General features: G+C 33.3%; 1 protein-coding gene across 13 annotated transcripts in view; it reads right to left on the bottom strand.

Annotated features, from left to right (window-relative positions):
- Positions 1 to 25,659, bottom strand: part of LOC127729478 (agrin-like) — a 28,727-nt gene extending 3,068 nt beyond the window's left edge. The window contains exons 1-17 of one of the 13 annotated variants that reach the window (XM_052237299.1): positions 25,468 to 25,659; positions 25,275 to 25,358; positions 23,239 to 23,344; positions 22,290 to 22,397; positions 20,873 to 20,986; positions 17,801 to 17,914; positions 17,249 to 17,362; positions 13,966 to 14,079; positions 12,926 to 13,039; positions 10,675 to 10,788; positions 10,191 to 10,304; positions 9,707 to 9,820; positions 9,223 to 9,336; positions 7,211 to 7,324; positions 3,831 to 3,941; positions 1,729 to 1,830; positions 1,193 to 1,262 (exon numbers count right to left, since the gene is read on the bottom strand). In XM_052237299.1, the coding sequence (XP_052093259.1) occupies positions 1,220 to 1,262; positions 1,729 to 1,830; positions 3,831 to 3,941; positions 7,211 to 7,324; positions 9,223 to 9,336; positions 9,707 to 9,820; positions 10,191 to 10,304; positions 10,675 to 10,788; positions 12,926 to 13,039; positions 13,966 to 14,079; positions 17,249 to 17,362; positions 17,801 to 17,914; positions 20,873 to 20,986; positions 22,290 to 22,397; positions 23,239 to 23,344; positions 25,275 to 25,341 (1,677 nt within the window). In that variant the 5' untranslated portion in view covers positions 25,342 to 25,358; positions 25,468 to 25,659 and the 3' untranslated portion in view covers positions 1,193 to 1,219. The other 12 variants (XM_052237298.1, XM_052237297.1, XM_052237305.1 and 9 more) reach the window with 12 other exon arrangements.
- Positions 25,660 to 25,911: the final 252 nt, after the last annotated feature.

Here is a 25,911-nt window from a genome sequence, read left to right as displayed (position 1 = left end):
AAACGACTTCAAGCTTTACAGGTTTTGTTTTTGAGCTATCAGATATATATCCATGTAAACAAACATGACTTCAAGCTTTACACGGTTAATTGTTTGGAGCTATCAGATCTTTATCCATGTAAACAAAAACGACTTCAAGTTATACAAGGTAAAATGTTTAGAGCTATCAGATCTATATCCATGTAAGAACAATTTCAAGCTTTGCAGGATAAATTGTTTAGAGCAAATGATCTATAACCAAAAAACAATTTCATGCTTTACAAGGTTAATCGTTTGTAGCTACCAGATCTATATCCATGTAAAATAAAAAAAAAATCGATTTCAAGCTTTACAGGGTTAATTGTTTGAAGATATCAGATCTATCTATACTACTAACGAGGTCCAAATTGTTAGCCGGCATGACGTAAAAACGACAAATAAAAGAATTCAACTTTATATATATAACTAATATAGGAAAATGGTGCTGATTAAAAATTGCACCATTCCAGACCCTTTTGTTTTCCCCATAATTAATATGACCAATAATAAACAAGTTCCGGTCCGGATCGAATCTGATACCGATACCAATAGTACCTGTTACCTAATCTGTACGTTCCGCCTCTGTCAGGCGCACCACCAAACGGTGTATTTGGGATTTGCTATATATATACACGGGTCATAATCACACCTGAACTTTGTCATTATACAGGATTGACACTACTAAATTCAATCATTGATACAAAAAATATATCTACAAGAAGTTTCCGGTTGTAGTTAGAAAACCAGAACGAATTCAAACAGAAAGATTTTGAAAACGAGAAAACTGTAAACCTTATAATCAGCATGACTTTATCAAATGTAAATACGAATACTAAAAATCCAGGCTGAAAATAAGGCGTAGGTACTTTAATTCAGTCACGGACTCGCAATTTCGCGGGTGTGTTCTAGTATCCATGAAAAAAACCATTTCAAGCTTTACAGTGTGATTTCAATGTTTTTGTTTTTCCACGCTGTTGCTTAATTTTCTTCGAATTATAATTTTGTATTGGTCTCATGGTATCTTCTATCTCTTTTTCCTTAACTGTATCACCCATAAATCCTCTTTGTAAATTTATCGTTTTCTCATCAGTATCAAAATTATCACTTGGCGAAGCTTAAATTTATACAGTCAGCAGTTTAATTTCCTTGTTTGAGTTCAGAAAAGAACATTTACCATCCAAATCTTCTCAGATAAGTGTTATCATTTAGCCAAACATACTCCATCATACTGTTTCGCAATGCCTCTGCAATAAAATACAGGTTTAATCAAATAATATTAAGATTTTGTTTTCCTTGGAATAGAACATTATATCAAAACATTTGAATGTGAATAAAAGAAATACATGTACAATGAATATTAGTATTTAGCCAATATATAGTTTCGTTATTCTCTCTCTCTTAACGTCAAATGGTATCAACTCAGCAGCAAAAAACCTTTTTTTAAACTTTAGTTAAACAATTAAAACGTAAATGCCACCATGATAGCAGATAAAGTTTTTGTTGAATCTAAAATTTTACAAAAAAATATCCATGGTCGGACCAAGTATTTGTGTTTATATAATTGTGTCATTTTGTCTTTAACTTTGATCTTCCAATGTTTAAAGTGACCAATCTAATTTCCGATATGAGTAAAGAATTAATTACCTTTGAAATTGTAATTTTTTATCATTTACCTACCAACAAGCCATTATTATATATAGATATACGTACTTGAGATTCAGCTCACATTCATTGTTGAAAGTTCTGTTATTAACACCACATACTGGTTTGTAACCTTTGCAACATTCCCCTTGATGATGAAAGGATATGCCACTGTAATAAGTAAATACATAAGTCATTACTTACCACTGTAATAAGTAAATACATAAGTCATTACTTACCACTGTAATAAGTAAATATATAAGTCATTACTGCTAGCTATGGATATACCACTGTAATAAGTAAATACATAAGTCATTACTGCTAGCTATGGATGTACCACTGTAATAAGTAAATACATAAGTCATTACTGCTAGCTATGGATATACCATGGTAATAAGTAAATACATTAGTCATTACTGCTAGTTATGGTTGTTTGTTTATCATTCAACCTTTAAAATACTTCGCACTTTTAAGGGGCATTAGCTGTCAAATTCATGTTCACTGATTATGACTCAAATTTTCATATTTGATTTATAACATACTAAAACGTATATCCAAATTATAAAAAGTCAATAACAAGTTACAACGCATGGGCTCGATAATATGCATCAGTATTTCGTGTGTATTTTAGTCTAGACGCCATCTTAATAACTATCGAGGTAAACCTCCGAAGACTGCAGACGGTCATATAACATGATATAAACATAAATATACATATAAATAGATAGCAAACTCGTGCAATTGGATTTTTCTAGGTCTGTTTGATTTCATATTATAGATTAAAAATATATGTTTATCATCGTTTTTTTGCCTGTATAAGAATGAGTTTTTGAAGATCGAATCAGTCAATCAAATGGTTTACCCTTGTTTCATTTTCAATTTTGACATTATTTTCCTTTTAATAACTGAACACGCCTTATTGATGCGTAATCCATCTCTAGCTAAGGGGTTAAATTGAAGGTCACATGAATACGAATTCAATGAGATCGAATTATTCACTTGCAAGTGAATAATTCATCATCGATGTTTCTTGGCTCATTTTGACAAAACTGAACAAAAATGACTGCTAAAAGCGAATTATTATTTCATTTTTTCACTTTCATTAATGATTGGACAAAAAAAAAATCATATTTTATTCTTTTTTTATATCTCGTAGCTAATGCCCCTTTAAGATAAAATAAAATGAGATATAATTTGCAAATTTGAAGTCAATGTGCATATATAAGACACGTGGAGATAATGATGACATAGGGAATGTCTCTAACACTGTTTATATATAAAACACGTGGAGATAAAAATATCATAGGAATGTCTCCAACAATGTCTAGTAACTATATTGAAAACAAAAAGACCAATTGATTATCGCATATTTAAGTTGTACTATTATACAACAATATAAATTGTGAAGTACGGCATGATTGAAAATGAGACAACTAACCACCAAAGACCAAAAGTACAGTGATTAATGTAAACAACTACAAGTCGTATGTTTGAATCAATATAATTTGTGATGTCAGTAGCATGTATGATGAAAAGAGAAGCCACTTTCAGACAAACACGAGACGGGAACTGGTTGAATTAAGATATAAAGCATTGTACCAACAAAACTACATGGTGCTTACCAGAACAACCCAAATAGTGTCAGGTCAACATGGATCAAGTGGCAACCTTAGTGTAGCATCTGTTTCTCAGAATGCATGTATAATGGTATTAATCATTTTGGAATTTTCGAAATTTTCGGATCTTAATTCTCTTTAATATCGTATTTGATTTGATTTGAAATTTGATTCGAGTGTTATTGATGAGTCTTACAAAAAGGAAACGCGCGTCTGGTGTATAGAATTATAAGCCTGGTTACTTTGATGGTTTTTGAATAGATGGTCAACTCGTCTGGTTCAGCAAATGGATGAGTAAAGAGTAAAGTAAGTAATTTATGCAGCGACAATTTGCAATTCTTCTTATTATCAAATAATGATTTGAAGAGATTTTCTTCAAAAAATGAAATGTTGAAAGCCTGTGTTGGAGATTGCTTAGATAAGGATATGCCCAGTTCTATATTGCAAATACCGTTCTGTGAAAGGATATACTTTATTACATATTTTGTATACAAACAAACTAAGCGCATCATGCAAATATTTATAAATAAATATGTTTCATCCAAATAAACTCACGCTTCTTTCAGCCAGCAGTCATTATCATATGTTTTCCCATCAGCCCCGCAGACTGGATTCATTGTGCTAGGACATTTGGGACATTCGCCTTGTGATATTACATCTACGCCACTGAAATTACATTAGTATTCTGATTGGAAAGCAAAGTAATTGACATTTATTGCAATCGAGAATAATTTAGTTTATTTGTATGTACATATAAAACTTAAAGTGGTATGCCAAAGTTTAGTCAAAGTCTCATATTTTGAAACAAAGAAATATTGGAGAGCAAATTAGGAAACGCATGGATACTAATTGGAGTAAAATAGGTTGCGTTATCAGAGTAGGTCTCTCCTGCTATGAATGTATTATCCGTCACACGAATTAAACATCCTGTACTAGAAACTTCCACAGAAGAGATGTAAGTTTTACTTTTTTTAATTCTTATAAATACGTTTAATTCATTTGTAATGGTTAAGGAAAGGTTTTTTTTTACATTTGACATTTTTGAATGTGTGCTGGTTAACAGGAAATTACATTATTTGAATGATATTCCAAAATGCCATTACGGATGCATGGAAAGTGCTATACTTTGGTTGAATGTAATTTGAAGCCATGAACTTAAAATTATTTTTTCTTTTTTAATGACGACGCTCTGTTTTATTCTTGTGTATTATGTAGTTGGCAAAATGACTTTTATGCGAATACATTTCGTTTTAACACCAAGATTAACAATGTAAATAGAGATAATTGATTAAAATCAACTTTAATTCATATCTAAATTTCAAAAAATGAAATGAGAGCTGAAGGTTTATTAATTGAAATTTACATCGTTTTACTTCAAGTGTTGTTAAAATAATATATTTATGTTCGATAACGTAAAGAAAAGCGTTAATTGAACATAATTATAATATGTTTTGACATTACTATATATGTAATTAATATAATTGATTTAATTATTATTTTAAATAAAATTAAATCATGGACTATTTTTAACGTTTATTGTGTTACTATTCACCAATACTGAGAATGTGGACTTTCCTAAACAATAACAAGTCAGTTGCATGAATACAAATTCTATATAATCTTAATAAAAACAAGAGGCGGAAGATACTTGACAGATATCCGTATGATACAAGGGAGAGAACCAGCCTACGAAGATACCAGAGGAGCAATCAAAATTCAATTTTCAAAGAAATCAACGAAATCATGGCAAAAAAAAACCCCACCCGAATATGAAAGAAAAGACATACAGCAGTCAAAAAACATTACATAGAAAACTAAAGACTGGGCAACATAAACACCAACAAATCATTGGTGATCTCAAGTGCTTCGGGTAAGCAGATCCTGATCCCCATGTGGCACCCGTCGTGTTGCCCTTGGTAAGTTCGAATTCAATAATAATTCTATTTCAATGACATCACAAACTCAGAAAAGAGAACATGATTGTGGTTTTAACAAGTGGAAAATATTCGTGGCAATATGTGGCACAGATATTCCATAGCGGTTAGCCAAATCATAATGACGTCTATAAAACTGTCGAAGGGATAAATTCAACTCTTCCACTAGAAACCCTTGGTTTAAAAACTTTTTTGTAAGCAACAATCTTCAATCAAAGAAATCATAATAAGAAACGCAATCTGTAAAATATTGTGTGAACTTGGAGATATACACTACAGGCACTGCTGGAATGTTGCTAAATAGAATTGAAAAGTTCACAATAAAAATATCTTGAATCTGATCTTTTGTTGTAAAGATTTGTTCTCAACCGACACTCATTGCCAATTTGTATACAGACAGATTAAATTGTATTCTTTATCTAAAGTTCGATGGGATAGAAGCGTTGTTCAACTATGAATTATACAATTGTCGTTGACTATACAATTGGCCATCCTCTGATTTGTTACGAGTCACTTTTTATTTTGCCAACCTCTAATTTGCCATGAGTCAATTAAAAAATAAACAGGTGTCAATACAATTTGTCAACGTCTAATTTTCTACGAGTCATTACAATAATAAACATGTTTCTATACAATTTATCAACCTCTAATTTGCCACGAGTCACGTCTTCTACAATAGACAGGTGTCTATACAATTTTTCTAAACTTAATTCAGCACGAGTCACTTCTTCAACAGTAGACATGTTTGATACAAGTTTAATTTGCAACAATTAACTTATTCAACAATAAACATGTGTTCAGTTTATACAATTCTTCAACCTCTAATTTGCCACGAGTCACTTCTTAGTTTGTCAACCACTCATTTGCCACGAGTCCCTTCAAAAATAGAGAGGTGTCTATATCTATTTTGTCAACATCTATTTTGCCAAGAGTTACTACAAAAATATGACATCTATCTACATAATTTGTCAAGCTTTGTTTCTCCAAAAGTCACTTCTTCAACAACAGATAGCTGCCTATACAATTTGTCAACCGCTAGTTTGCTAGAATCACTTCTTATTTTGTCACCCTCTTATATGCCACAAGTCACTTTTTCAACAATATAAAGGCGTCTGTTCAATTTGTCAACCTTCAGTTTATCATTGTCTAGTTTGCCACGAATCACTCCTTAATTTGGCAACCTCTAATTCGTCACAAGTCTAGAACAGTAGTGTATATATAAAAACAAAAGCAATTTAAGATTTAACGAACCCCAATTTTCAAAAATAACAGGAACCCATTTGAATATGACAAAAGACAGATCAAAGGAGGTTTGAACGAAGACATACGTGTACTTAAACAAAAATGAAACTTGCTTTTACAGACATCTCAAACGTTTTACGTCATGCCATATATAAATGTCTGTTTAGATATTTTGATAACTTGGTGTTGAAGGCAGATCTTTGACTCTTTCTGCTTAATTAATTTACATATATAGACTTTTTAAAAGTCTTATAATATGGACATCTGTCTCTAGATGTCTTTGAATTATTTTGGACGTTGGGTTGTTGTCTCATTGACGTATACCCCGTATCCTTTATCCATATATCAAGATGTGATGAGGTTAAAAGGCTCATTCAATATTCCATGCTCCGTTTTTTTATAAACTAGACCCATAAGTAGTAGCGTTAGAATCAAAACCGTTTCAAGCAAATCGATTATGAAGTTAAAAAAATTAAAAAATAAACATTCCAAAAAAGTTGCTCAGATTTTTTCAACTTATTCCTGAATATTGCTTCTTATAATTCAGAATCAAGACTTTATTACTTGTGTACACTTTTTTGTTGTTGTAACTACCATATGCCACACACATAAAAATAAGTATAATATATATTCTTTATTTCTTTAAAAACTTAGTTTATGCGTATGTTTTATTTTGTCTAAAGCCTAATACGATTTTTCAAAGAATAATTTAACACTTCTATGATACGTCGAGCTAAAATGAGAATATCAAATACATACGCTTCTTTCAGCCAACATTGATTCATATATGTTAAGCCATCACTACCACATACAGGATTAAAATCATTTGTACACGACTTCTTACATTCACCCGTTGATGCTAGTTCAACTTTACTAAAATAATTGGTTAAAAAACTTTTCTTATTATAACAATAACAAAATGAAAACTTTTTCCAAAACACCAATGTTTATATACACAGATCACTTCAGGGAAAAGGTATGTCTTTAACAATTTATTCTTAACTTTCGCACTGATTGACATTCAAAATCTTCTCTTTGCACAGTCATTTTAAAGATCAGATATTAAAAATGCTTTGTAGCTCATCAAACCTTCGACTTGTATGACTATTATTTACAGTTCAATCTTATCAATGCTCTTCAGCTCATTACATGGTTTTCAATGATTAGAGTAAACTCACTATATTCGGAGAGATAGAGGAGGTTACTCCTGACAGTTTTTTAAAGAATAGATACTAATATGTGTAATGATTAATTATGACAACATTAACGGTACCAATTTAACATTTCGACAATGTATGTATCTTCGGTGATGCTCGAAGCCAAACTATTTAAAGGTCCAAAACCTTATTTAAACTTTGAAGAGCTCATGTAACCAAAAGGCACCAAAAGTAAAGTCAAACTCGTACAAAGAATCAGTGCTTTGCTTGCGGGAGGAGATACATTCCTTAATATAAAAAGATTTCGAAATTATATAACAGCAAATTTAAATAAAACAATATTCATGTTCGCATGCCTGTACCGAAGTATTGGCTAATGAACTGGTGGTTCCCTCGGGGACTAACAGTCAACCAGCAGAGGTATCGACCTAGGTGTAGTTATAACATTAATAGTACACATTTAACTGTACAAGATGCACATTTAGATAATTAATGTCTATTTAGTGATGCTCGTGTCAAACTATTTGAAAGTCAAAAACTTCAATAATCTTATTGAAGATCTAACTATAATATGTGCGACATTTTTCCAAAAACATCTTACGAGAAAAATACCAGTAACTAAGTCATGAAAATTTTAGAAGAGCTAAAATTAATTTTATCTTTAGGGTTTTTGTAAAATTAGCGACTGGACTCCATGTTATTACTCCTGAATTCATGTTGCCCATAGATTTGAGTGTTACCTGTCGAATACAATATCTTTTTTTAAGGATGTAGTGCTATCAACCATGTAATGCATTTTCGTACGTATTCTCATTGGTAGATTTTTTTTTTATTTCATGAATTTTACTTATATTATTTTATATTATTTTGTTTCAATTAACTTCTACCTGTGTTTTTGGAAACTAGTAAATTTTTCGGGAATTTTTTTATTGCATGCTTCCTTTGTTTTGTTAATCACCTAAATATGAGAGGGGTGAATACATAAAGATAACATAACCAGCCACATGGTAATGTACATAGTTCTAGTCAGAGATTTCTTAACTTGTCGAAGTTTCATAATGCTGACCTCAAATTATCTGAATTTGACTGTTTCAGTAGTTTGGTAACATTGGTACTGACATTATTTCATATCTGCTTTTATATGTATATGTATGATATATATCTATGAATAAATAGATAGATTATCGCCAATTACTAAAAAGGGAATCGATTGATGGATGTGTTTAATTTTAATTTGATTCTAATTCTCTATCTTAATTCAAGGCAGAAAATGGGAAGTAAAGAAATAGGGAATTGTTACAACTTTATAAACTGCATAATTATGAAAAGATACTTAAGGTTTCTGGCTTGTCAGGATATGATTTGCATTCTGAGAGCCACAATATCACAACAAGTCAAACAGATTGGCTTTCAGTGTTTTTATTTATTTTTGTTTTTTGTTAGGTATTGTATGTTTTGGTATATGATTTTTTTTATTTTCCTTTTGGAATCTTTTTTTTACAAACAATGAAGTCATAAAATAGATAAACTTTGTATTTTATATTAAAAGCATTTCGAATGATATACATATGTAGTAATTTCAGATCAGATTGGTGCATATGAAAAACCACTTACGCTTTCTGTCTTTTACATTCATTGCCATATGTGTTGCCATCTACACCACAAACTGGGGAATACTCATCTGTACAGATAACTGGACATGTCCCTGTTGAAGCTAACTGAACTCCACTGTAAACAGAAAAATCCGTAAAGCTAATTCTGTCATGAGATACAGACATTTCTTTAGTGTATGTAAAGGAAACCTCAATCCACTGCATCGTGCATCGATATCTTAATTCAGAATTTATCTTCATGAATGTTTATATTGTACGTTTACTCGGTACCTATTGTTAACAGTAATCTTTTTTGTTACATGTCATGGTGTTGTACGTTGTTCTCGGGACTTTTTCTATTTGGTTTTGTGTGTTTATAATCAATGAAGTCAAGTAATAGTAAAAAATTGTATTTTGTCTTGTAAGCATTTAGAATTTTAGTTACAGTAGTAAATTCAAATAAGATATAGATATACTTGTATACCGGGTATATGAAAATTACTCACGCTTTTTGTCTTTTACAGTCATTGCCATATGTGTTGCCATCTACACCACAAACTGGGGAATACTCATCTGTACAGATAACTGGACATGTCCCTGTTGAAGCTAACTGAACTCCACTGTAAACAGAAAAATCTGTAAAGCTAATTCTGTCATGAGATACAGACATTTCTTTAGTGTATGTACAGGAAACCTCAATCCACTGCATCGTGCATCGATATCTTAATTCAGAATTTATCTTCATGAATGTTTATATTGTACGTTTACTCGGTACCTATTGTTAACAGTAATTTTTTTTGTTACATGTCATGGTGTTGTACGTTGTTCTCGGGACTTTTTCTATTTGGTTTTGTGTGTTTATAATCAATGAAGTCAAGTAATAGTAAAAAATTGTATTTTGTCTTGTAAGCATTTAGAATTTTAGTTACAGTAGTAAATTCAAATAAGATATAGATATACTTGTATACCGGGTATATGAAAATTACTCACGCTTTTTGTCTTTTACAGTCATTGCCATATGTGTTGCCATCTACACCACAAACTGGGGAATACTCATCTGTACAGATAACTGGACATGTCCCTGTTGAAGCTAACTGAACTCCACTGTAAACAGAAAAATCCGTAAAGCTAATTCTGTCATGAGATACAGACATTTCTTTAGTGTATGTAAAGGAAACCTCAATCCACTGCATCGTGCATCGATATCTTAATTCAGAATTTATCTTCATGAATGTTTATATTGTACGTTTACTCGGTACCTATTGTTAACAGTAATTTTTTTTGTTACATGTCATGGTGTTGTACGTTGTTCTCGGGACTTTTTCTATTTGGTTTTGTGTGTTTATAATCAATGAAGTCAAGTAATAGTAAAAAATTGTATTTTGTCTTGTAAGCATTTAGAATTTTAGTTACAGTAGTAAATTCAAATAAGATATAGATATACTTGTATACCGGGTATATGAAAATTACTCACGCTTTTTGTCTTTTACAGTCATTGCCATATGTGTTGCCATCTACACCACAAACTGGGGAATACTCATCTGTACAGATAACTGGACATGCCCCTGCTGACGCTAACTGAACTCCACTATGAAAATAGAAAATCAATAAAGCTTATAATGTTATTTAAACCAGATATTTCTTTAGTGTATGTTAAAGAAACCTCAACCAACTTTTATAAAAGAAGATAACATATTTTTCCTATCACTATAAAACTAGTCAATTGTCAAGTCGTTAAAAATCTGAATGTGTTAACTGTCGTATTGGTGGTTCTTAAAAATGCTCGAATGTGTTAGTGGCTAAACGCCGAAACAACCGCTTACCGGCGGCAGCTTGGCTGAAAACTTGTTCCGCAACTCGAACATTTGCAAAATGGTTATAAACTATATAGCTGATCTCATCGAAATCATTTGATAAGCACGACCATCTGCAAAAGAGAGGCGAAAGATTCCAGAAGGACATTCAAACTCGTAAGTCGAAAATAAACTGACAACGCCATGGCTAAAAAAGAAAAAGGCCAACTTATATAAAATAAGATGGCACATTAAAAGATTCCTTGAAATTGAAATATGATGAAAGACCAGAGTTCCAATGTCCCCCACGTTGCACATATTTAATATGTCCAAGGTTCAAGGGCATTAACTAAAAAGACTTTTTTTTGTTCTTTAATAGTTATCAAAGGTACCAGGATTATAATTTAATACGGCAGACGCGCGTTTCGTCTACATAAAACTCATCAGTGACGCTAAGATCAAAATAGTTATTAAGCCAAACAAGTACAAAGTTGAAGAGCATTGAGGACCCAAAATTTCAAAAAGTTGTGCCAAATACGGCTAAGGTAATCTATGCCTGGGATAAGAAAATCCCTAGTATTTCGAAAAATTCATACTTTTGTAAACAGGAAATTTATAAAGTGACAACATAATTTATATTCAGGTCAACACTGAAGTGCTGACTACTAGGCGGGTGATAGCCTCGGGGACGAAACGTCCACCAGCAGTGGCATCGACCCAGTGGTGTAAATAGTTATCTAAGGTACCCGGATTATAATTTAATACGCCAGACTCGCGTTTCGTCTAAGATTCATCAGTGACGCTCAGATCAAAATAGTTATTAAGCCAAACAAGTACAAAGTTGAAGAGCATTGAGGATCCAAAATTTCAAAAAGTTGTGCCAAATACGGCTAAGGTAATCTATGCCTGGGATAAGAACATCCTTAGAATTTCGAAAAATTCATACTTTTGTAAACAGGAAATTCATAAAATGACCACATAATAAAACTTTTTATAGTTCGTGTTGCTGTTGTACCCCTATATGTGACACGTTTACCTATTGTGTCTGTTTGTTTTGTTCACACATCGTTGTCAATATAATGGAATTTGTTGCGACTGTCATACAAGTGAGAGGTTTAGCTAGCTTTATAACCAGGTTTTACCCACCATTTTTTCTTAAAATGTCCTGTACCAAGTCAGAAAAATGGCCATTGTTATATTATTGTTCGTTTCTGTGTGTGTTGCATTTTAGTGTTGTGTTTCTGTTGTGTCGTTGTTCTCCTCTTATATGTGTTTCCCTCAGTTTTAGTTTGTAACCCGGATTTGTTTTTTTCTCAGTCGATTTATGAATTTCGAATAGCGGTATACTACTGTTGCCTTTATTTATAAATATCTTTGAGAAATGAAGACTTGAGAGCAAATGCAATGCAATTCCCGATATAATATTTTCAAGGGGCATAACTCGTTAAAAATATTTGATCAGAAAATATTTCCGTTATTGTCCGTAATATTGCTGATATAAACCTATGATATTAGTTCCATAAAAATCTGGCAAGAATTGTACACATGGGAGGCTCACAATACAATTTTCCATATAATTGATATTTCCAAGGAGCACAACTCTTTTACTGAGAAGAGAATCAATGGATGGATGTATTGTCCATTTAATAAGAAGTCGAAGTCGCTTCTTACTTTTTTAATGTCTAGGTAAAGGAAGAAATATGGGAAGTAGAAATATAGGGAAATCTAACCATTTGGCTCTGAGTGGTTTCTGTTTTTTTTTTGTCCTAGTATAGTACGTTATTCCTGGACTTGTCTTTTTTTTTTAATTTTCCCTTTGGTGTCTTTTGCCTCTTTTTTTTTACAATCAATGGAGTATGTTATAATCTTGAATTTTGTTTACCTTATGCAGTCATTTCAAATCAGATTGATACATATGGAAAAAAAACTCACGCTTTCTGTCTTTTACAATCATTGCCATATGTGTTGCCATCATCACCACAAACTGGGGAATACTCATCTGTACAGATAACTGGACATGCCCCTGCTGACGCTAACTGAACTCCACTATGAAAATAGAAAATCAATAAAGCTTATTATTTCCTACGTGTATTTAAAGAAAATCTCAACCCATCCTTACAAAAGAAGATAAAATTTATTGTATTCTTATCACTCTAACACTGCTTAGATTTCGAGTCGTACAAATTCTTAATTTCTATCAAGTCGTATTTGTTTTTCTAAAAATAACTTCGAACTTGATTGAAGTGACACGCCACAACAAGTTACCGGCGGCAGGGTGGCTATGCATTTGGTTTGCAACTCGAATATTCTTAGTCTTAAAACGGCAGTAAATGGCATAGAAGGTTCCATCGAAATGATTTGACAGGCACGATCAAATGCAAAATGGCGGTATTAATAGATTCCTGGAAACATATTTGTGTTGCTTCATTAAAATCAACAATGTATGTTTACTTGAGAAACTTCATGGAATGAAAAAAACAAAATGTCACACAATGAAGACACAGTATATTTTCTTTGTCCATAAGACCTTCTGAGTAGAAAATATCGGAAGGTTACATGTAGTGTGTTGTTATACTGAAGATGTTATGTGGACCTCTAGAAATTATAAATTTTCTACTTCAGCAGTTTGGAAAACTGTAAAGGTCGCACTAACATTATCTTTGTTTATTTTCTACTGTTATATATATTTTATGATCCTTTATTCCGTTAAATATGCATAAAAAAACGATAACCTATCGCCAATCACTGAGAAAAGAATCAACTGATGAATGTATTGTCAATTAATAAGAAGTCGGTATACTGAAGTCGCTTCTAATTTCATATGTCCAAGTAAAGACAGTAAAAAAGGGAAATTAAACATTTAGGGAATTGATACAACTCAATACAATGCACATTTATGTCATGATATTCCAGGTTTCTGTAGTTAATTCCTTAATGTCAAATTAGATTGATACAAATGGAAAAACACTCACGCATTTTGTCTTTTACAATCGTTGTCATATGTGTTGCCATCTACACCACAAACTGGGGAATACTCATCTGTACAGATAACTGGACATGTCCCTTTTGATGATAACTGAACTCCACTATTAAAAAAAAGAAATCAATAAAGTTGATCCATACAGACATTCATTTTGTGTATGTCAAGGACACCCAAATTCACTGCTATAAAAGAAGATAACAATTGTTTCATGTCACTAAAGTACTTATTTTTTTTCAAGTAGTTAAAATTTCTGAGTTAGTGTTAAGTCGTGTTTATGTTTCTTAAAAAGATCTATCTCGATTTTGGCTAAACGGAAAAACCGGCAAACAGTGGCTGGCGACAGTCAACTTGATCTGAAAGCTGAGCTTTCGAAGTCTTTATATTAAGATAACATTACTTTTCCAATGTTCAAATCTCTTAGATAAATTAATGAATAACAAGTCAAGATAAAAAACAAACAAGAGTGCACACACTGAAATGTATCGCCTGCTTTACTGACCATTGACTTTATGTTGATAGTCCTAAATATAAAGTTTTACTTCAAGTATCACATAAACTTGATATAATCCAAGAAATGAGGTCAAGGTCAGATTAACTAAGCCAGAAATACATGTACACTTTACAATCATTTCATACACTGAATATACTTGACCTATTGCTTATAGCATTTGTAAAGTATACAAGAAACAGACCAAACCATGAAAATGAGGTCAAGGTCAAATGAACCCTGCCAGACAGACATGTACACCTTACAATCATTCTATGGATCAAATATAGTCGACCTACTGCATATGGTATCTAAGAAACAAACCTAAACAGGAAAACTTAACATTGACCAATGAACCATGAAAATGAGGTCAAGGTCAGATGATACCTATTAGACAGGCATATCACCTAACAATCATTCGATAGACCAAATATAGTTGCTTATGGTTTAAGAAAAACAGACCAATACACAAAAACTAAACATTGAGAAATGAACCGTGAAATTGATGTCAATATCAAATTAAACTTGCCAGACTGACTTCGAAAAATATTTCCATACACCAAATATAGTTGACCTATGGCACACAGTATTAGAAAAACAGACGAAAACACAAAAACTAAACTTTAACCACTGAACCATGAAATGAGGTCATGGTCAGATGACACCTGCCAGTTGGACATGTACACCTTACAATCATTCCATATACCAAATATAGTAGACCTATTACTTATAGTATCCGAGATATGGACTTGACCACGAAAACTTAACCTTGTTCGCTGATCCATGAAATGAGGTCAAGGTTAAGGGAAAACTGTCTGACAGACATGAGGACCTTGCAAGGTACACACATAATAAATATAGTTATCATATTACTCATAATAAGAGAGAAATTAACTTTACAAAAAAACTGAGCTCTTTCTTTCAAGTAGTCACTGAAACATGAAAATGAGGTCAAGGACAATGGACATATGACAGACGGAAACTGTAAGACATAAGACATCTATATACAAAGTATGAAGCATCCAGGTCTTCTACCTTCTTAAATATTAATCTTCTAAGTAGTTAGTTAACGCCACCGCCGCCGAATCAATATCCCTATATATGTCTCGCTTTCTGCAACAGAAGTCGCAGACTCGACAAAAGACCAAGGGAATTGCAAGGGAACTCCAATAGGAGAGTAACCATGTACGTCGACTGGGTAAGCGTGTCATGTTATGCATGCATCACCCGCCCTGCGTAACTACACTCAGACAAACTGTCAAAATCGGGAATATAAACAACCGTTAAAAACATGCACGAACGTAACAAACAAACTGAGATATGTAAAAGCAAAAAGATAGAGCAGATGTTACTAGTATGTTAAAACGACGTAGTCGGTCTTACAGAAAGGATTTGACAGTCATGACCGGTGACACAACGAGATTCCTTGAAATGTATGTTCCTGGGTTATTAAAAAGTAAAATAACAAAAAATGCCGAGCTCCAAGGAAAATTTAAAACGGAAAGTCCTTTATCAAATGGCAAAATCAAAAACTTAAACACACCAAACGAATGGAAAACAACTGTCATATTCCCGACTTGGCTCATGCATTTCCTTATGTAGAAATGGTGGATAGAGCCTGGTTTTATAGCTAGCCAAACCTGTCAATTGTATGACAGTCGCATAGAATTGCATTAAAATAAAATGAAATATATTAATACATGCTTGATTTGTGATTCCTCAATATCTGAAAATAACACAACATGACGCAATGACTGCACAGAATATTCACTTTATTTATAAGACCTTCATAGTAGGAAATATCACGTCAAGAGCATAGATTAATGTCGGATTATGTCATATGAACAATAAAAAATTAATGGAGAGCCTATTTCTACTTTCAATCTCGAGTAAAACCTTTTTGGTGTTATAATGTGCCGATAAAGACGGCTCCGTCCTTTAATATCACGTCACAATATTGATTGAAATATGTATAAGAGTCATTTGCCTATATTTGTGGCAATCAACCTCCTTATTTCGACCGAAATATTTATCAACTCTCCTCACTGCTAACTAAGACTATTACTGCTTACAAGAAAGCTATTGAACCAAGGGTTTCAAATGGTTAAAGCCATCCCTTCGAAAATTTTACGAACGTCATCATGAGTTGGTTGACCGTTTTGGAATATTTGATTCACAGATGATAACGGAGAGGTTTCAATTGTTATAACTATTATCACGTCCTCGTTTTCTCTTTTCTGACATCAACAAAATAGACTTATCACCGAGTGTGTACTTCCAAGAGCAACACGACGGGTGCTACATGTGGAACAGTATCTGCTAATATATCTGGAATACCTGAGATCATCTCTAGTTTTTGGTGAAGTTCGTGTTATTCTATCTTCAGTTTTCTATGTTGTATTTTTATACTGATGTTTTTTTGTGTCGTTTTATATTTTTTGCCATGGCTTTGTCAGTTTGTTATCAACCTATGAGTTTGGATTTTCCTTAGGTATCTTCCACCTATCTTTTACTAGTCAGTTTAATTTTTGTTGTTTTGTTTCTTTTATATGGTTTAATTCGACACTCAAAATATTGACACAGTACTCACCCAAGAGCAAGACTTCATCGTACATCATCTTATTTCATAATCTATCTAAATGAATGCCTCATGGGATTTGCTTTCTTCTGTCATAATAGCAGGAAAGATTTCAAACTATATTTTGAAATCAAACAAACTCCAATGAACACGAGGTAATCGCAAAACATGGGCATATTTTACTGCTCTTAATTCAATTTTACTTACGCTGCTTGTCTGATACAGTCATTGTCATAGGTTCTTCCATCCACTCCACATACAGGGACCAGCTCTAATGAACATTTATCTTTACATAGTGACATGTCTGCTAAACCAACTCCACTAAAAGAGACACAATGTATATATAAGTATCTGAGATTTAACGCGAGTCTGGTGTACCAATTATAAGCCTGGTATTTTTATGAGTTTTTGTATACCTTATCATTTACACTTTCTATGTATTGTATGTTTGTTTTGTTCTCGTTGGAAGCGGTGGTTTCAGGGTTGGGTGTTAGATTTTTTCATTTGAAAGTTATATCCTTTTTAACAATTTTTTTGTAGTTTTCATTTCTATGCGCGTTCTCTGTTAAAATCAATTCTGTTTTCCCGTGTCCTATATTTCAATGGAAGACCTTGGTTTTCGGAATTTTGTTCTGATAAAATTGCCTTCCATACACGTTTACTTTTATGGGGAATATTCAGAAGCAAAGTTAAAATTAATAAGAAAAATAATCTCTAATAAGAGGCCACTTATGAATAATCATTCCAACGTTAACTTACTTCATTTTCCTATGGCAGTCATTGACGTAAAGAAGGCCATCAGTGCCACAGACAATGTCGTATTCACTTGGACATTGCTGGACACACTTTCCATCATAAGCACACCCAACGCCCCTGAAACAATAAAGTATAACGACGGTATAAAAACAGTTTCCCCATAAGCACGTCAAACTCCTTCTGAAACCAGTGAATAATCTATTGACAACAAGTACAAACTCTACACATTTACTACATTTTGTTCACCAATTTAATTTCCATCGAAACATAATATACATGATAACTTCTTTTTGAACATTTATCTACAAACAAAATAAATATTGCTTCTATCAAATATGAGAGTCTAGTATGTTATATAACAGCACATCTTACTGCTTCTTTCAAATATGAGAGACTACAAATCTATCTCAGAAGTATATCTAACTGCTCTAAATTATATACTCCCTCAGAATTTCATCCAACTATTCTGGAGCGTTAAAATACAATGACATTAGCAATAAATAATAGTATAACCATTGGTTTAGAGTATAGAGTTGTAATATTCAAAGTTTCTCATCTCTGTATTCCCAATATGTCTACCTCAAGAATAGATTACCTTAGCTGTATTTGGCAAAACTTATAGGAATTTTTGGTCCTTAATCTTCTTCAACTTCGTACTTTATTTGGCCTTTTTAACTTTTTTTGATTCGAGCGTCACTGATGAGTTTTTTGTAAACGAAACGCGTGTCTTGCGCAAATACAAAATTTCAATCCTGGTATCTATGATGATTTTATTTAGACTCCAACTCAAATTTTTAACACATTAATATATTAAAAAAAGTTCATATCTTAAACTTGAAGATATCTATTTGTTTTTAATTTTGACATCAGAAATAATGCAAAACAGCATGACTATTTGTATATCAGGAATACATTTAAGTTCAAAATGAAAACTAAGGATTTGTGGAAGCATTAATCGCCGATCTCACAAGTTTACACATGTTGCCGCGGCTAGTTTCCATCCCATTCCGTTAACATGAGGCCGCAATATCAAATTGTTCAAGAAACGATGATTTCTGCAGTAATTTAGCTCCTGATGTTTTAGTTATTTTGCCTTCAAGTATCAGACTAGAAGCTTCTTTAGAATCAATACAATCAAAATCAAAGATTGTCTTCGGTCAGCTATCTTTTCATTTACTGGTATTTGATAGAGAAATATTATTTTGCATAGGGTTTCAATAGGAACCACGTCATCAATGCCATCCTGTTCGCCTTCATATCAACATTAAATGAAGATAGATCGTTAATAGAAAATCTTTCATTCATCAATTCCTCAAAGTTTTTAAACATTTCGTCTTACAGTTTGAGAAAAGAAATAAAAGAAAATTGGTTGATCGAAATTAACGTTTACCACCGGCCTCCATGCCTTTCGTCTGATTCAAAATGACAAAGTTTCAATAAGGACCATTCCGTATATTAATTCGGCCAAATTTGGTTCAAATTGACAGGGGTGTAGATGAAATAATTAAAATGTTAAGTGACCTAAATGTCATTCGCTTATACTCATATATACAATAAAGTATGAAAAGGTGTCACTTGTTGTAATAACCTAATAATAAGCTTTTAAGTAGCTATCAGTAACTAAGAGTACATTTAAGTGCATTTAGCTTTCTTGTAAGTTGGCTTTGTGGATTGTGTCGATCTGAGGAATCAATCTTTTTTTAACTGCTTGTTTATATGTTGTTCTCATATTCTGCTGTTACGCCACTGTCCTAGGAAAGGGTCGGGTTTAGTGCTCGCAAATAATCTGAGCCCTGTCACATTCTGTATGTGGCTATTCAAAGTCAGGGGAATTTAATTCAAAGGTTGTCGTTGTTTGCTGTCTGTATGTGGCTGTTCAAAGTCAGGGGAATGTAATTCAGTGGTTGTCGTTGTTTGCTGTCTGTATGTGCCTGTCTAAAGTCAATAGCCTGTAATTCGGTGGTTGTCGTTGTTTGCTGTCTGTATGTGCCTGTCTAAAGTCAGGAGCCTGTAATTCAGTGGTTGTAGTTGTTTGCTGTCTGTATGTGCCTGTCTAAAGTCAGGAGCCTGTAATTCAGTGGTTGTCGTTGTTTGCTATCTGTATGTGGCTGTTCAAAGTCAGAAGCCTGTAATTCAGTGGTTGTCCTTGTTTGCTGTCTGTATGTGGCTGTCTTAAGTCAGGAGCCTGTAATTCAGTGGTTATCTCTATATCTCTATTCGGTTGCTTGCTGTCTGTATATGGCTGTTCAAAGTCAGGAGCCTGTAATTCAATGGTTGTCGTTGTTTGCTGTCTGTATGTGGCTGTCCAAAGTCAGGGGAATGTAATTCAGTGGTTGTCGTTGTTCGCTGTCTGTATGTGGCTGTCTAAAGTCAGGAGCCTGTAATTCAGTGGTTGTCCTTGTTTTCTGTCTGTATGTGGCTGTCTAAAGTCAGGAGCCTGTAATTCAGTAGTTGTCGTTGTTTTCTGTCTGTATGTTGCTGTTCAGAGTCAGGAGAATGTAATTCAGTGGTTGTCGTTGTTTGTTGTCTGTATGTGGCTGTCCAAAGTCAGAAGCCTGTAATTCAGTGGTTGTCGTTGTTTGCTGTCTGTATGTGGCTGTTCAGGCAGGAGAATGTAATTCAGTAGTTGTCGTTGTTTGCTGTCTGTATGTGGCTGTTCAAAGTCAGGAGAATGTAATTTAGTGGTTGTCGTTGTTTGCTGTCTGTATGTGGCTGTCCAAAGTCAGGAGAATGTAATTTAGTGGTTGTCGTTGTTTGCTGTCTGTATGTGACTGTCCAAAGTCAGGAGAATGGAATTCAGTGGTTGTCGTTGTTTGCTGTCATCCACATTTTTTTTCTCGTTAATCATGTTAATTGTTTGTACATAGATTATGCCGTTTGTTTTCTCGTTTGAATTGTTGTTCATTTTGTCATGTCGGAGGCTTTTAGAGCTTACTATAGAGTATGGATTTTGCTCATTGTTGAAGGATGTATGGTGACCTATGGTTGCTTACAACCACCTCATTTTGTCTTTGATTGGTGTCTTTTTGGCAATCATGCCACATTTTCTTATTTTTATATTACTTGAATACTTACACAGCTTTTAAATAACACTTGTTGTAGTATGTTTGTCCATCGACACCACAGACAGGTAAATACTCCGTGGAACAGCTTAGTATACACGTTCCTACATAGGCTAAGTTTACTCCACTACAAAGCATTATTAATGTTGATGTTTATTTCAAATGTATTTCTATAATGTCTTAAAGACTCATCAGAGACAATAGGCTTTCAAGTTGGTGAGAAATTTAGGGGGAAATAAATAATATTGTATTTGATAGAGATCGATGTTGGTTTGCTTGCTGGAAATAAAAACAGACTACAAATGTTTATGATAAAGATATACTTATACTTGTAAAATAGCAAAGCCTGTTTCACGTAGGTAATAAAGCGTACTCAAAATGTAGTACCAAAGATGAAAACTGTCCGTTATAAAAAAACCTAAAAGCTATAAGAGCCTTAAGTCATCCCCTTAGAGAATTTCATATCTTTTTGTGATGGATAAATGTACAGAAGGCAACAAATTAACAAAGAATTAAAAGACAATTGTAGTGGATTATACAGACAACACAACAAAAATAACAGTGGATCATACAGACAACACAACAACAAGACAATAGCAGTGGATCATACAGACACCGAAACAACAAGACACTGACAGTGGATCATACAGACAACGCAACAACAAGACAATAACAGTTGATCATACAGACAACAAAACAACAAGACATTAGCAGTGGATCATACAGACACCGAAACAACAAAAGACTAGCAGTTTATCATACAAACAACACAACAACAAGACATTATCAGTGGATCATACAAACAACACAACAACAAAACATTAGCAGTTTATCATACAAACAACACAACAACAAGACATTATCAGTGGATCATACAAACAACACAACAACAAAACATTAGCAGTGGATCATACAAACAACACAACAACAAGACATTATCAGTGGATCATACAGACAACACAACACCAAGACAATAGCCTTGGATCATACCGATTCCTAGTATTCTGGAAGGAAATAGTTTCTGTTGAGGAATGTCTCAGAAACATTTTTCTATTCGGTTGTTTCTATGTTTTCTGTAATAGTAGAAACGTTTGACATACACAAATGATAACGCTAGACGATGAATAGAGAGTAACATGTTAATAATCTGACAAGAGAACTAAAAATAGGAAAATTCTCGTTTGAATTGTTTAAAAACAAATTGTCAGGCAGGAGCCTTTCATACCTGAATATACGGTACTAGTATGTGTTTTACTCATAGTTGAGGGCCGTACAATGAACTATATTTACTTACTACATTCACATCAGTTGGACTCTGTTAGATATAGTTGTCACAGAGGCAATCATATCACATTTCCTTATTTCTACATTAATGTTTCTGTGCAGAAATTACGAACAAGACTATACTTGCATAGAATATAAAAACTTACTTTAAATCGCGAACACAGTCGTTTCTATAAGTGATTCCATTAACACCACATACAGGTTGATATAGATGAGTACATCGACATCTCCCTTGGTGCACGAAGCTGACGTAACTGTAAACAATATACATATTATTATAATTGATTCCTACTAAAGTTCGTGATATTCAATTGATGATACCATTAATCACAATCATAATTAATAAAGTTTAAATTAAAGTTATTCCATATCTCAGGATGCGAAGTTGTACATGTTTTGGGGACACTTTTATTGAATGTGTCTACGCGAAATAATACAACTGTATTATACATGATAATATTTATATTCCTATTGTATATTTATTTATATTAGTAAACGAATACGCGTGCATTGCCGTTCTTCATCTGGAAAGAACATTAAGGGTGGAAGGAGCATATTCCATGGGGAAAACGTATTTCCACATCTGGAGCAAGAACTGCTGCCTTTCCAAGGCACCTGAGTTCAACCTATTTTTTGGTGGGAGTTTTGTTGCTCAGTCTATAGTTTTATATGTAATGTTTGTTATTGTTGTTTGTCCATTCGTCGTTTTAATGTTTGGCCATAGTATTGACTGTTTTCAATGGATTTATGATTTTCGAATGCCACCTTGATGTTTTCTCTCTTTTTGAATGTGCAGTAATAGTATGGACTATTTAATACATATCACTGGAATAAAAACCAGCTGTAGCTTTGGAGATACGTGTGTGTGTGTGTATTTATGGTTTGGGGTTGGGAGTATCGAATATTTGAATGATAAACAAGGTCTGTTATTACATATTCATAAGTATGTCGTAATCCAAACAACAAGCCAATTTAGGGTGAAAAGATATACAAATTGTTGTTACATAAACACAAAAACATTCAATTTTGAAAGACTTGAAATAACAAACTATTTTGATTAATTATAGAGGTTTTACAAATCTGATATAAACTTACGGATTTAAAGCTAAGTAACATCTATTATGGTATGTTCTACCATCAGATCCACATATTGGGTCCCATACACTTTCACAGAGCGAATCAAACGTCTTCTTTACAATAGCTGTAAGGAGAATAGTGTACTTTTCCATTCCATCTCAAGTAAAACTCACAAAATCAAGACAACATTTTTTGAAATAAACAGATAGACGATGAGGTTTTAATGAGAATTTGTTGCTGGTCAAGCCCTCGATTAAGACCGTGTGTCAAATATAGATCTTTTCATCTCAACGTGCAGGGTTGAAATATTCTGTTTAGAAGAAAACTGAAAAAGGGCTATTATTCGTGCAACGTGTTTTCTATTAACTGCTGAATGGCCGATATTGTTCCGTTCAAGTCAGTCAATTAGATGTTGATTAGCAATGTTATAGCTATCCACTTAAGAACAAGAAAGTGAACTTCTTAATAGAATAGAGCATGGAAACGGGGAATGTGTCTAAAGAGACATCAACCCGACCAAAGAGCAGAAAACAGCCCAAGGCCACAATGGGTCTTCACGCAGAGAGGAAATACTCCGCACCAGGAGGCGGGCTTCAGCTGGCCCCTGAACAACAATGTATACAAGCCTAGCTAACTCCGACACATACCAATGAACCAACATTAAAAAAACATACAAGACTAATAAAGGCTAAAGGTTCCTGACTTGGGACAGGCGCAAAAACGAAGCAGGGTTTAACATGTTTTCTGAGATCTCAATTCTCCCCCTGGCCCTATACCTCTAGCCAATGCGGAATAAACAAACACACAGTAAAACTCAGTTTAAAAGAAGTCATTAATGTCACTTTACCGTTCAAGTAAATAAGGTAAGACCAATACATTAAAAGAGAGGCGAAAGATATCAAAGGGACATTCAAACTCATAAGTCGAAAACAAACTGACAATGCCATGACAAAAAACACAAAACGAACAAAAGACAAACAACAGTATACAAACCACAACATAGAAAACTAAAGACTGAGTAATACGAACCCCACCAAAAACCGGGGGTGATCTCAGGTGCTCCGGACGGGTTAGCAGATCCTGTTCCACATGTAGCAACCGTGGTGTTGCTCATGTATATAAACTGTTGACACAGAGATATGTCTCGCCTGTCGGCATAAAATTCAGAAAAAGACAATCTGATGGACAGCAACATTGCTAATTAATTCAAGGTTGCTGGACCATGAACTAGTGGGAAATGCCTCCAAATGGTTAACAAACTAATATGTACAGACAGTAATGTAACTTTATAGAAAATATTGTTGTCTATTGGAAGTAGTTCCTATCAAATTAACTTAAGCAGAAAACTTAACATTGAAAATTGGTAATTAATTGAAAGTCACTGGACCTATAACCCATGACTTACGGGGGCATGGAGTCGACATAGTCGTCAACCTGATATGTACTGATAGTAATGCAACTTTATAGAAAATATCATTGATCTATCACAAGTAGTACTTATCAAACTAACTTAAGCAGAAAACTTTACATTGAAAATTGTTTCATGATTTTCAAAGTCGCTGAACTATGACCTAGGGGGCAGGTACTTGAAATAGTCGTCAAACTGATATGTATTGATAGTAATGCAACTTTATATTAAATATCAATGATCTATTACAAGTAGTTCCTATCAAACTAACTTAAGCAGAAAACTTAACAATCGTTGACGCCAACTACGACGACGATGACCCGGAAAAGCAATCCCTATATCTCGCTTTACGCGACTTTCGTCGCATGCGAAGGAAAACCCTGGTGATAAGTCTAATTTGGTAGGTCACATTCGAGAAAAAGAGGACGTGACTGTGGTTACGCCAGTAGGAACATATCATTCGTCATCTGTGAAACAGTTAGCCATATCGGTCAACCAACTCGTGATCCCATAACACAGTTAAAAGTATTCAGCAGAATATTGTAAAAGTTATAAAAACTCATATATGCCGTTATCATAAAAGAAATATATATAAGAGTCATAAGTAAACAATACACACAGTTGTCTAAATGACACAAAAACTTACGGGTTGATGTTGACGATTGAATTAATATTACTGCTATCATCGCTGGTACCAATATAACGAAATCCATGTTGTATGTAAAAGAATCTACAAAAAAGGTCTTATTGAAAAGATGAAAAATATTTCTTTAAACAGAACTGTTTCCATTCATAGTACATTTTAAAGCGACACTAAGCACCTGTTATCCGTGTATTACCTTTCTTACGTTTCTTCCTTTATTACAATGCCTTTAACACATATTTATATGTAATTTGTCATGTTTCAGATAAGTGTATACCTAAAAATGTTTACTTTAGAACCACATCCATATATAAATCATTACTTTGCCAAAAGATTTCTCGGAAATTGGCAAGATTGTGGTTTTCATTACCATTCTGTCCAAGTATTACGCAACAATCATATGACGGATTTAAAAAAAAAAAACAGGATATTAAATTTTATCTTTCGTATTTTAAAAGGTATATAATGCACTTTTAGATATATTTCGTGTGATTCATTCGCTCAATACAAATGTATGACTAATAGTATGATAAGAATACGGATAAATACGCTTTTCAACCAAAAACCATTGTATACGAAACTCAAATGTTTCCAAAATAAGTTTCATTATTTTCGAGTTTTCATTTATAAATTACAACCG

Source organism: Mytilus californianus, unplaced genomic scaffold (genome assembly GCF_021869535.1).
Source record: "Mytilus californianus isolate M0D057914Y unplaced genomic scaffold, xbMytCali1.0.p SCAF_2, whole genome shotgun sequence".
In the NCBI taxonomy this organism is placed as follows: Eukaryota; Metazoa; Mollusca; class Bivalvia; order Mytilida; family Mytilidae; genus Mytilus; species Mytilus californianus.
Note: the sequence above shows the minus strand (reverse complement) of the source record. Positions and strands in the feature narration are given on the sequence as shown.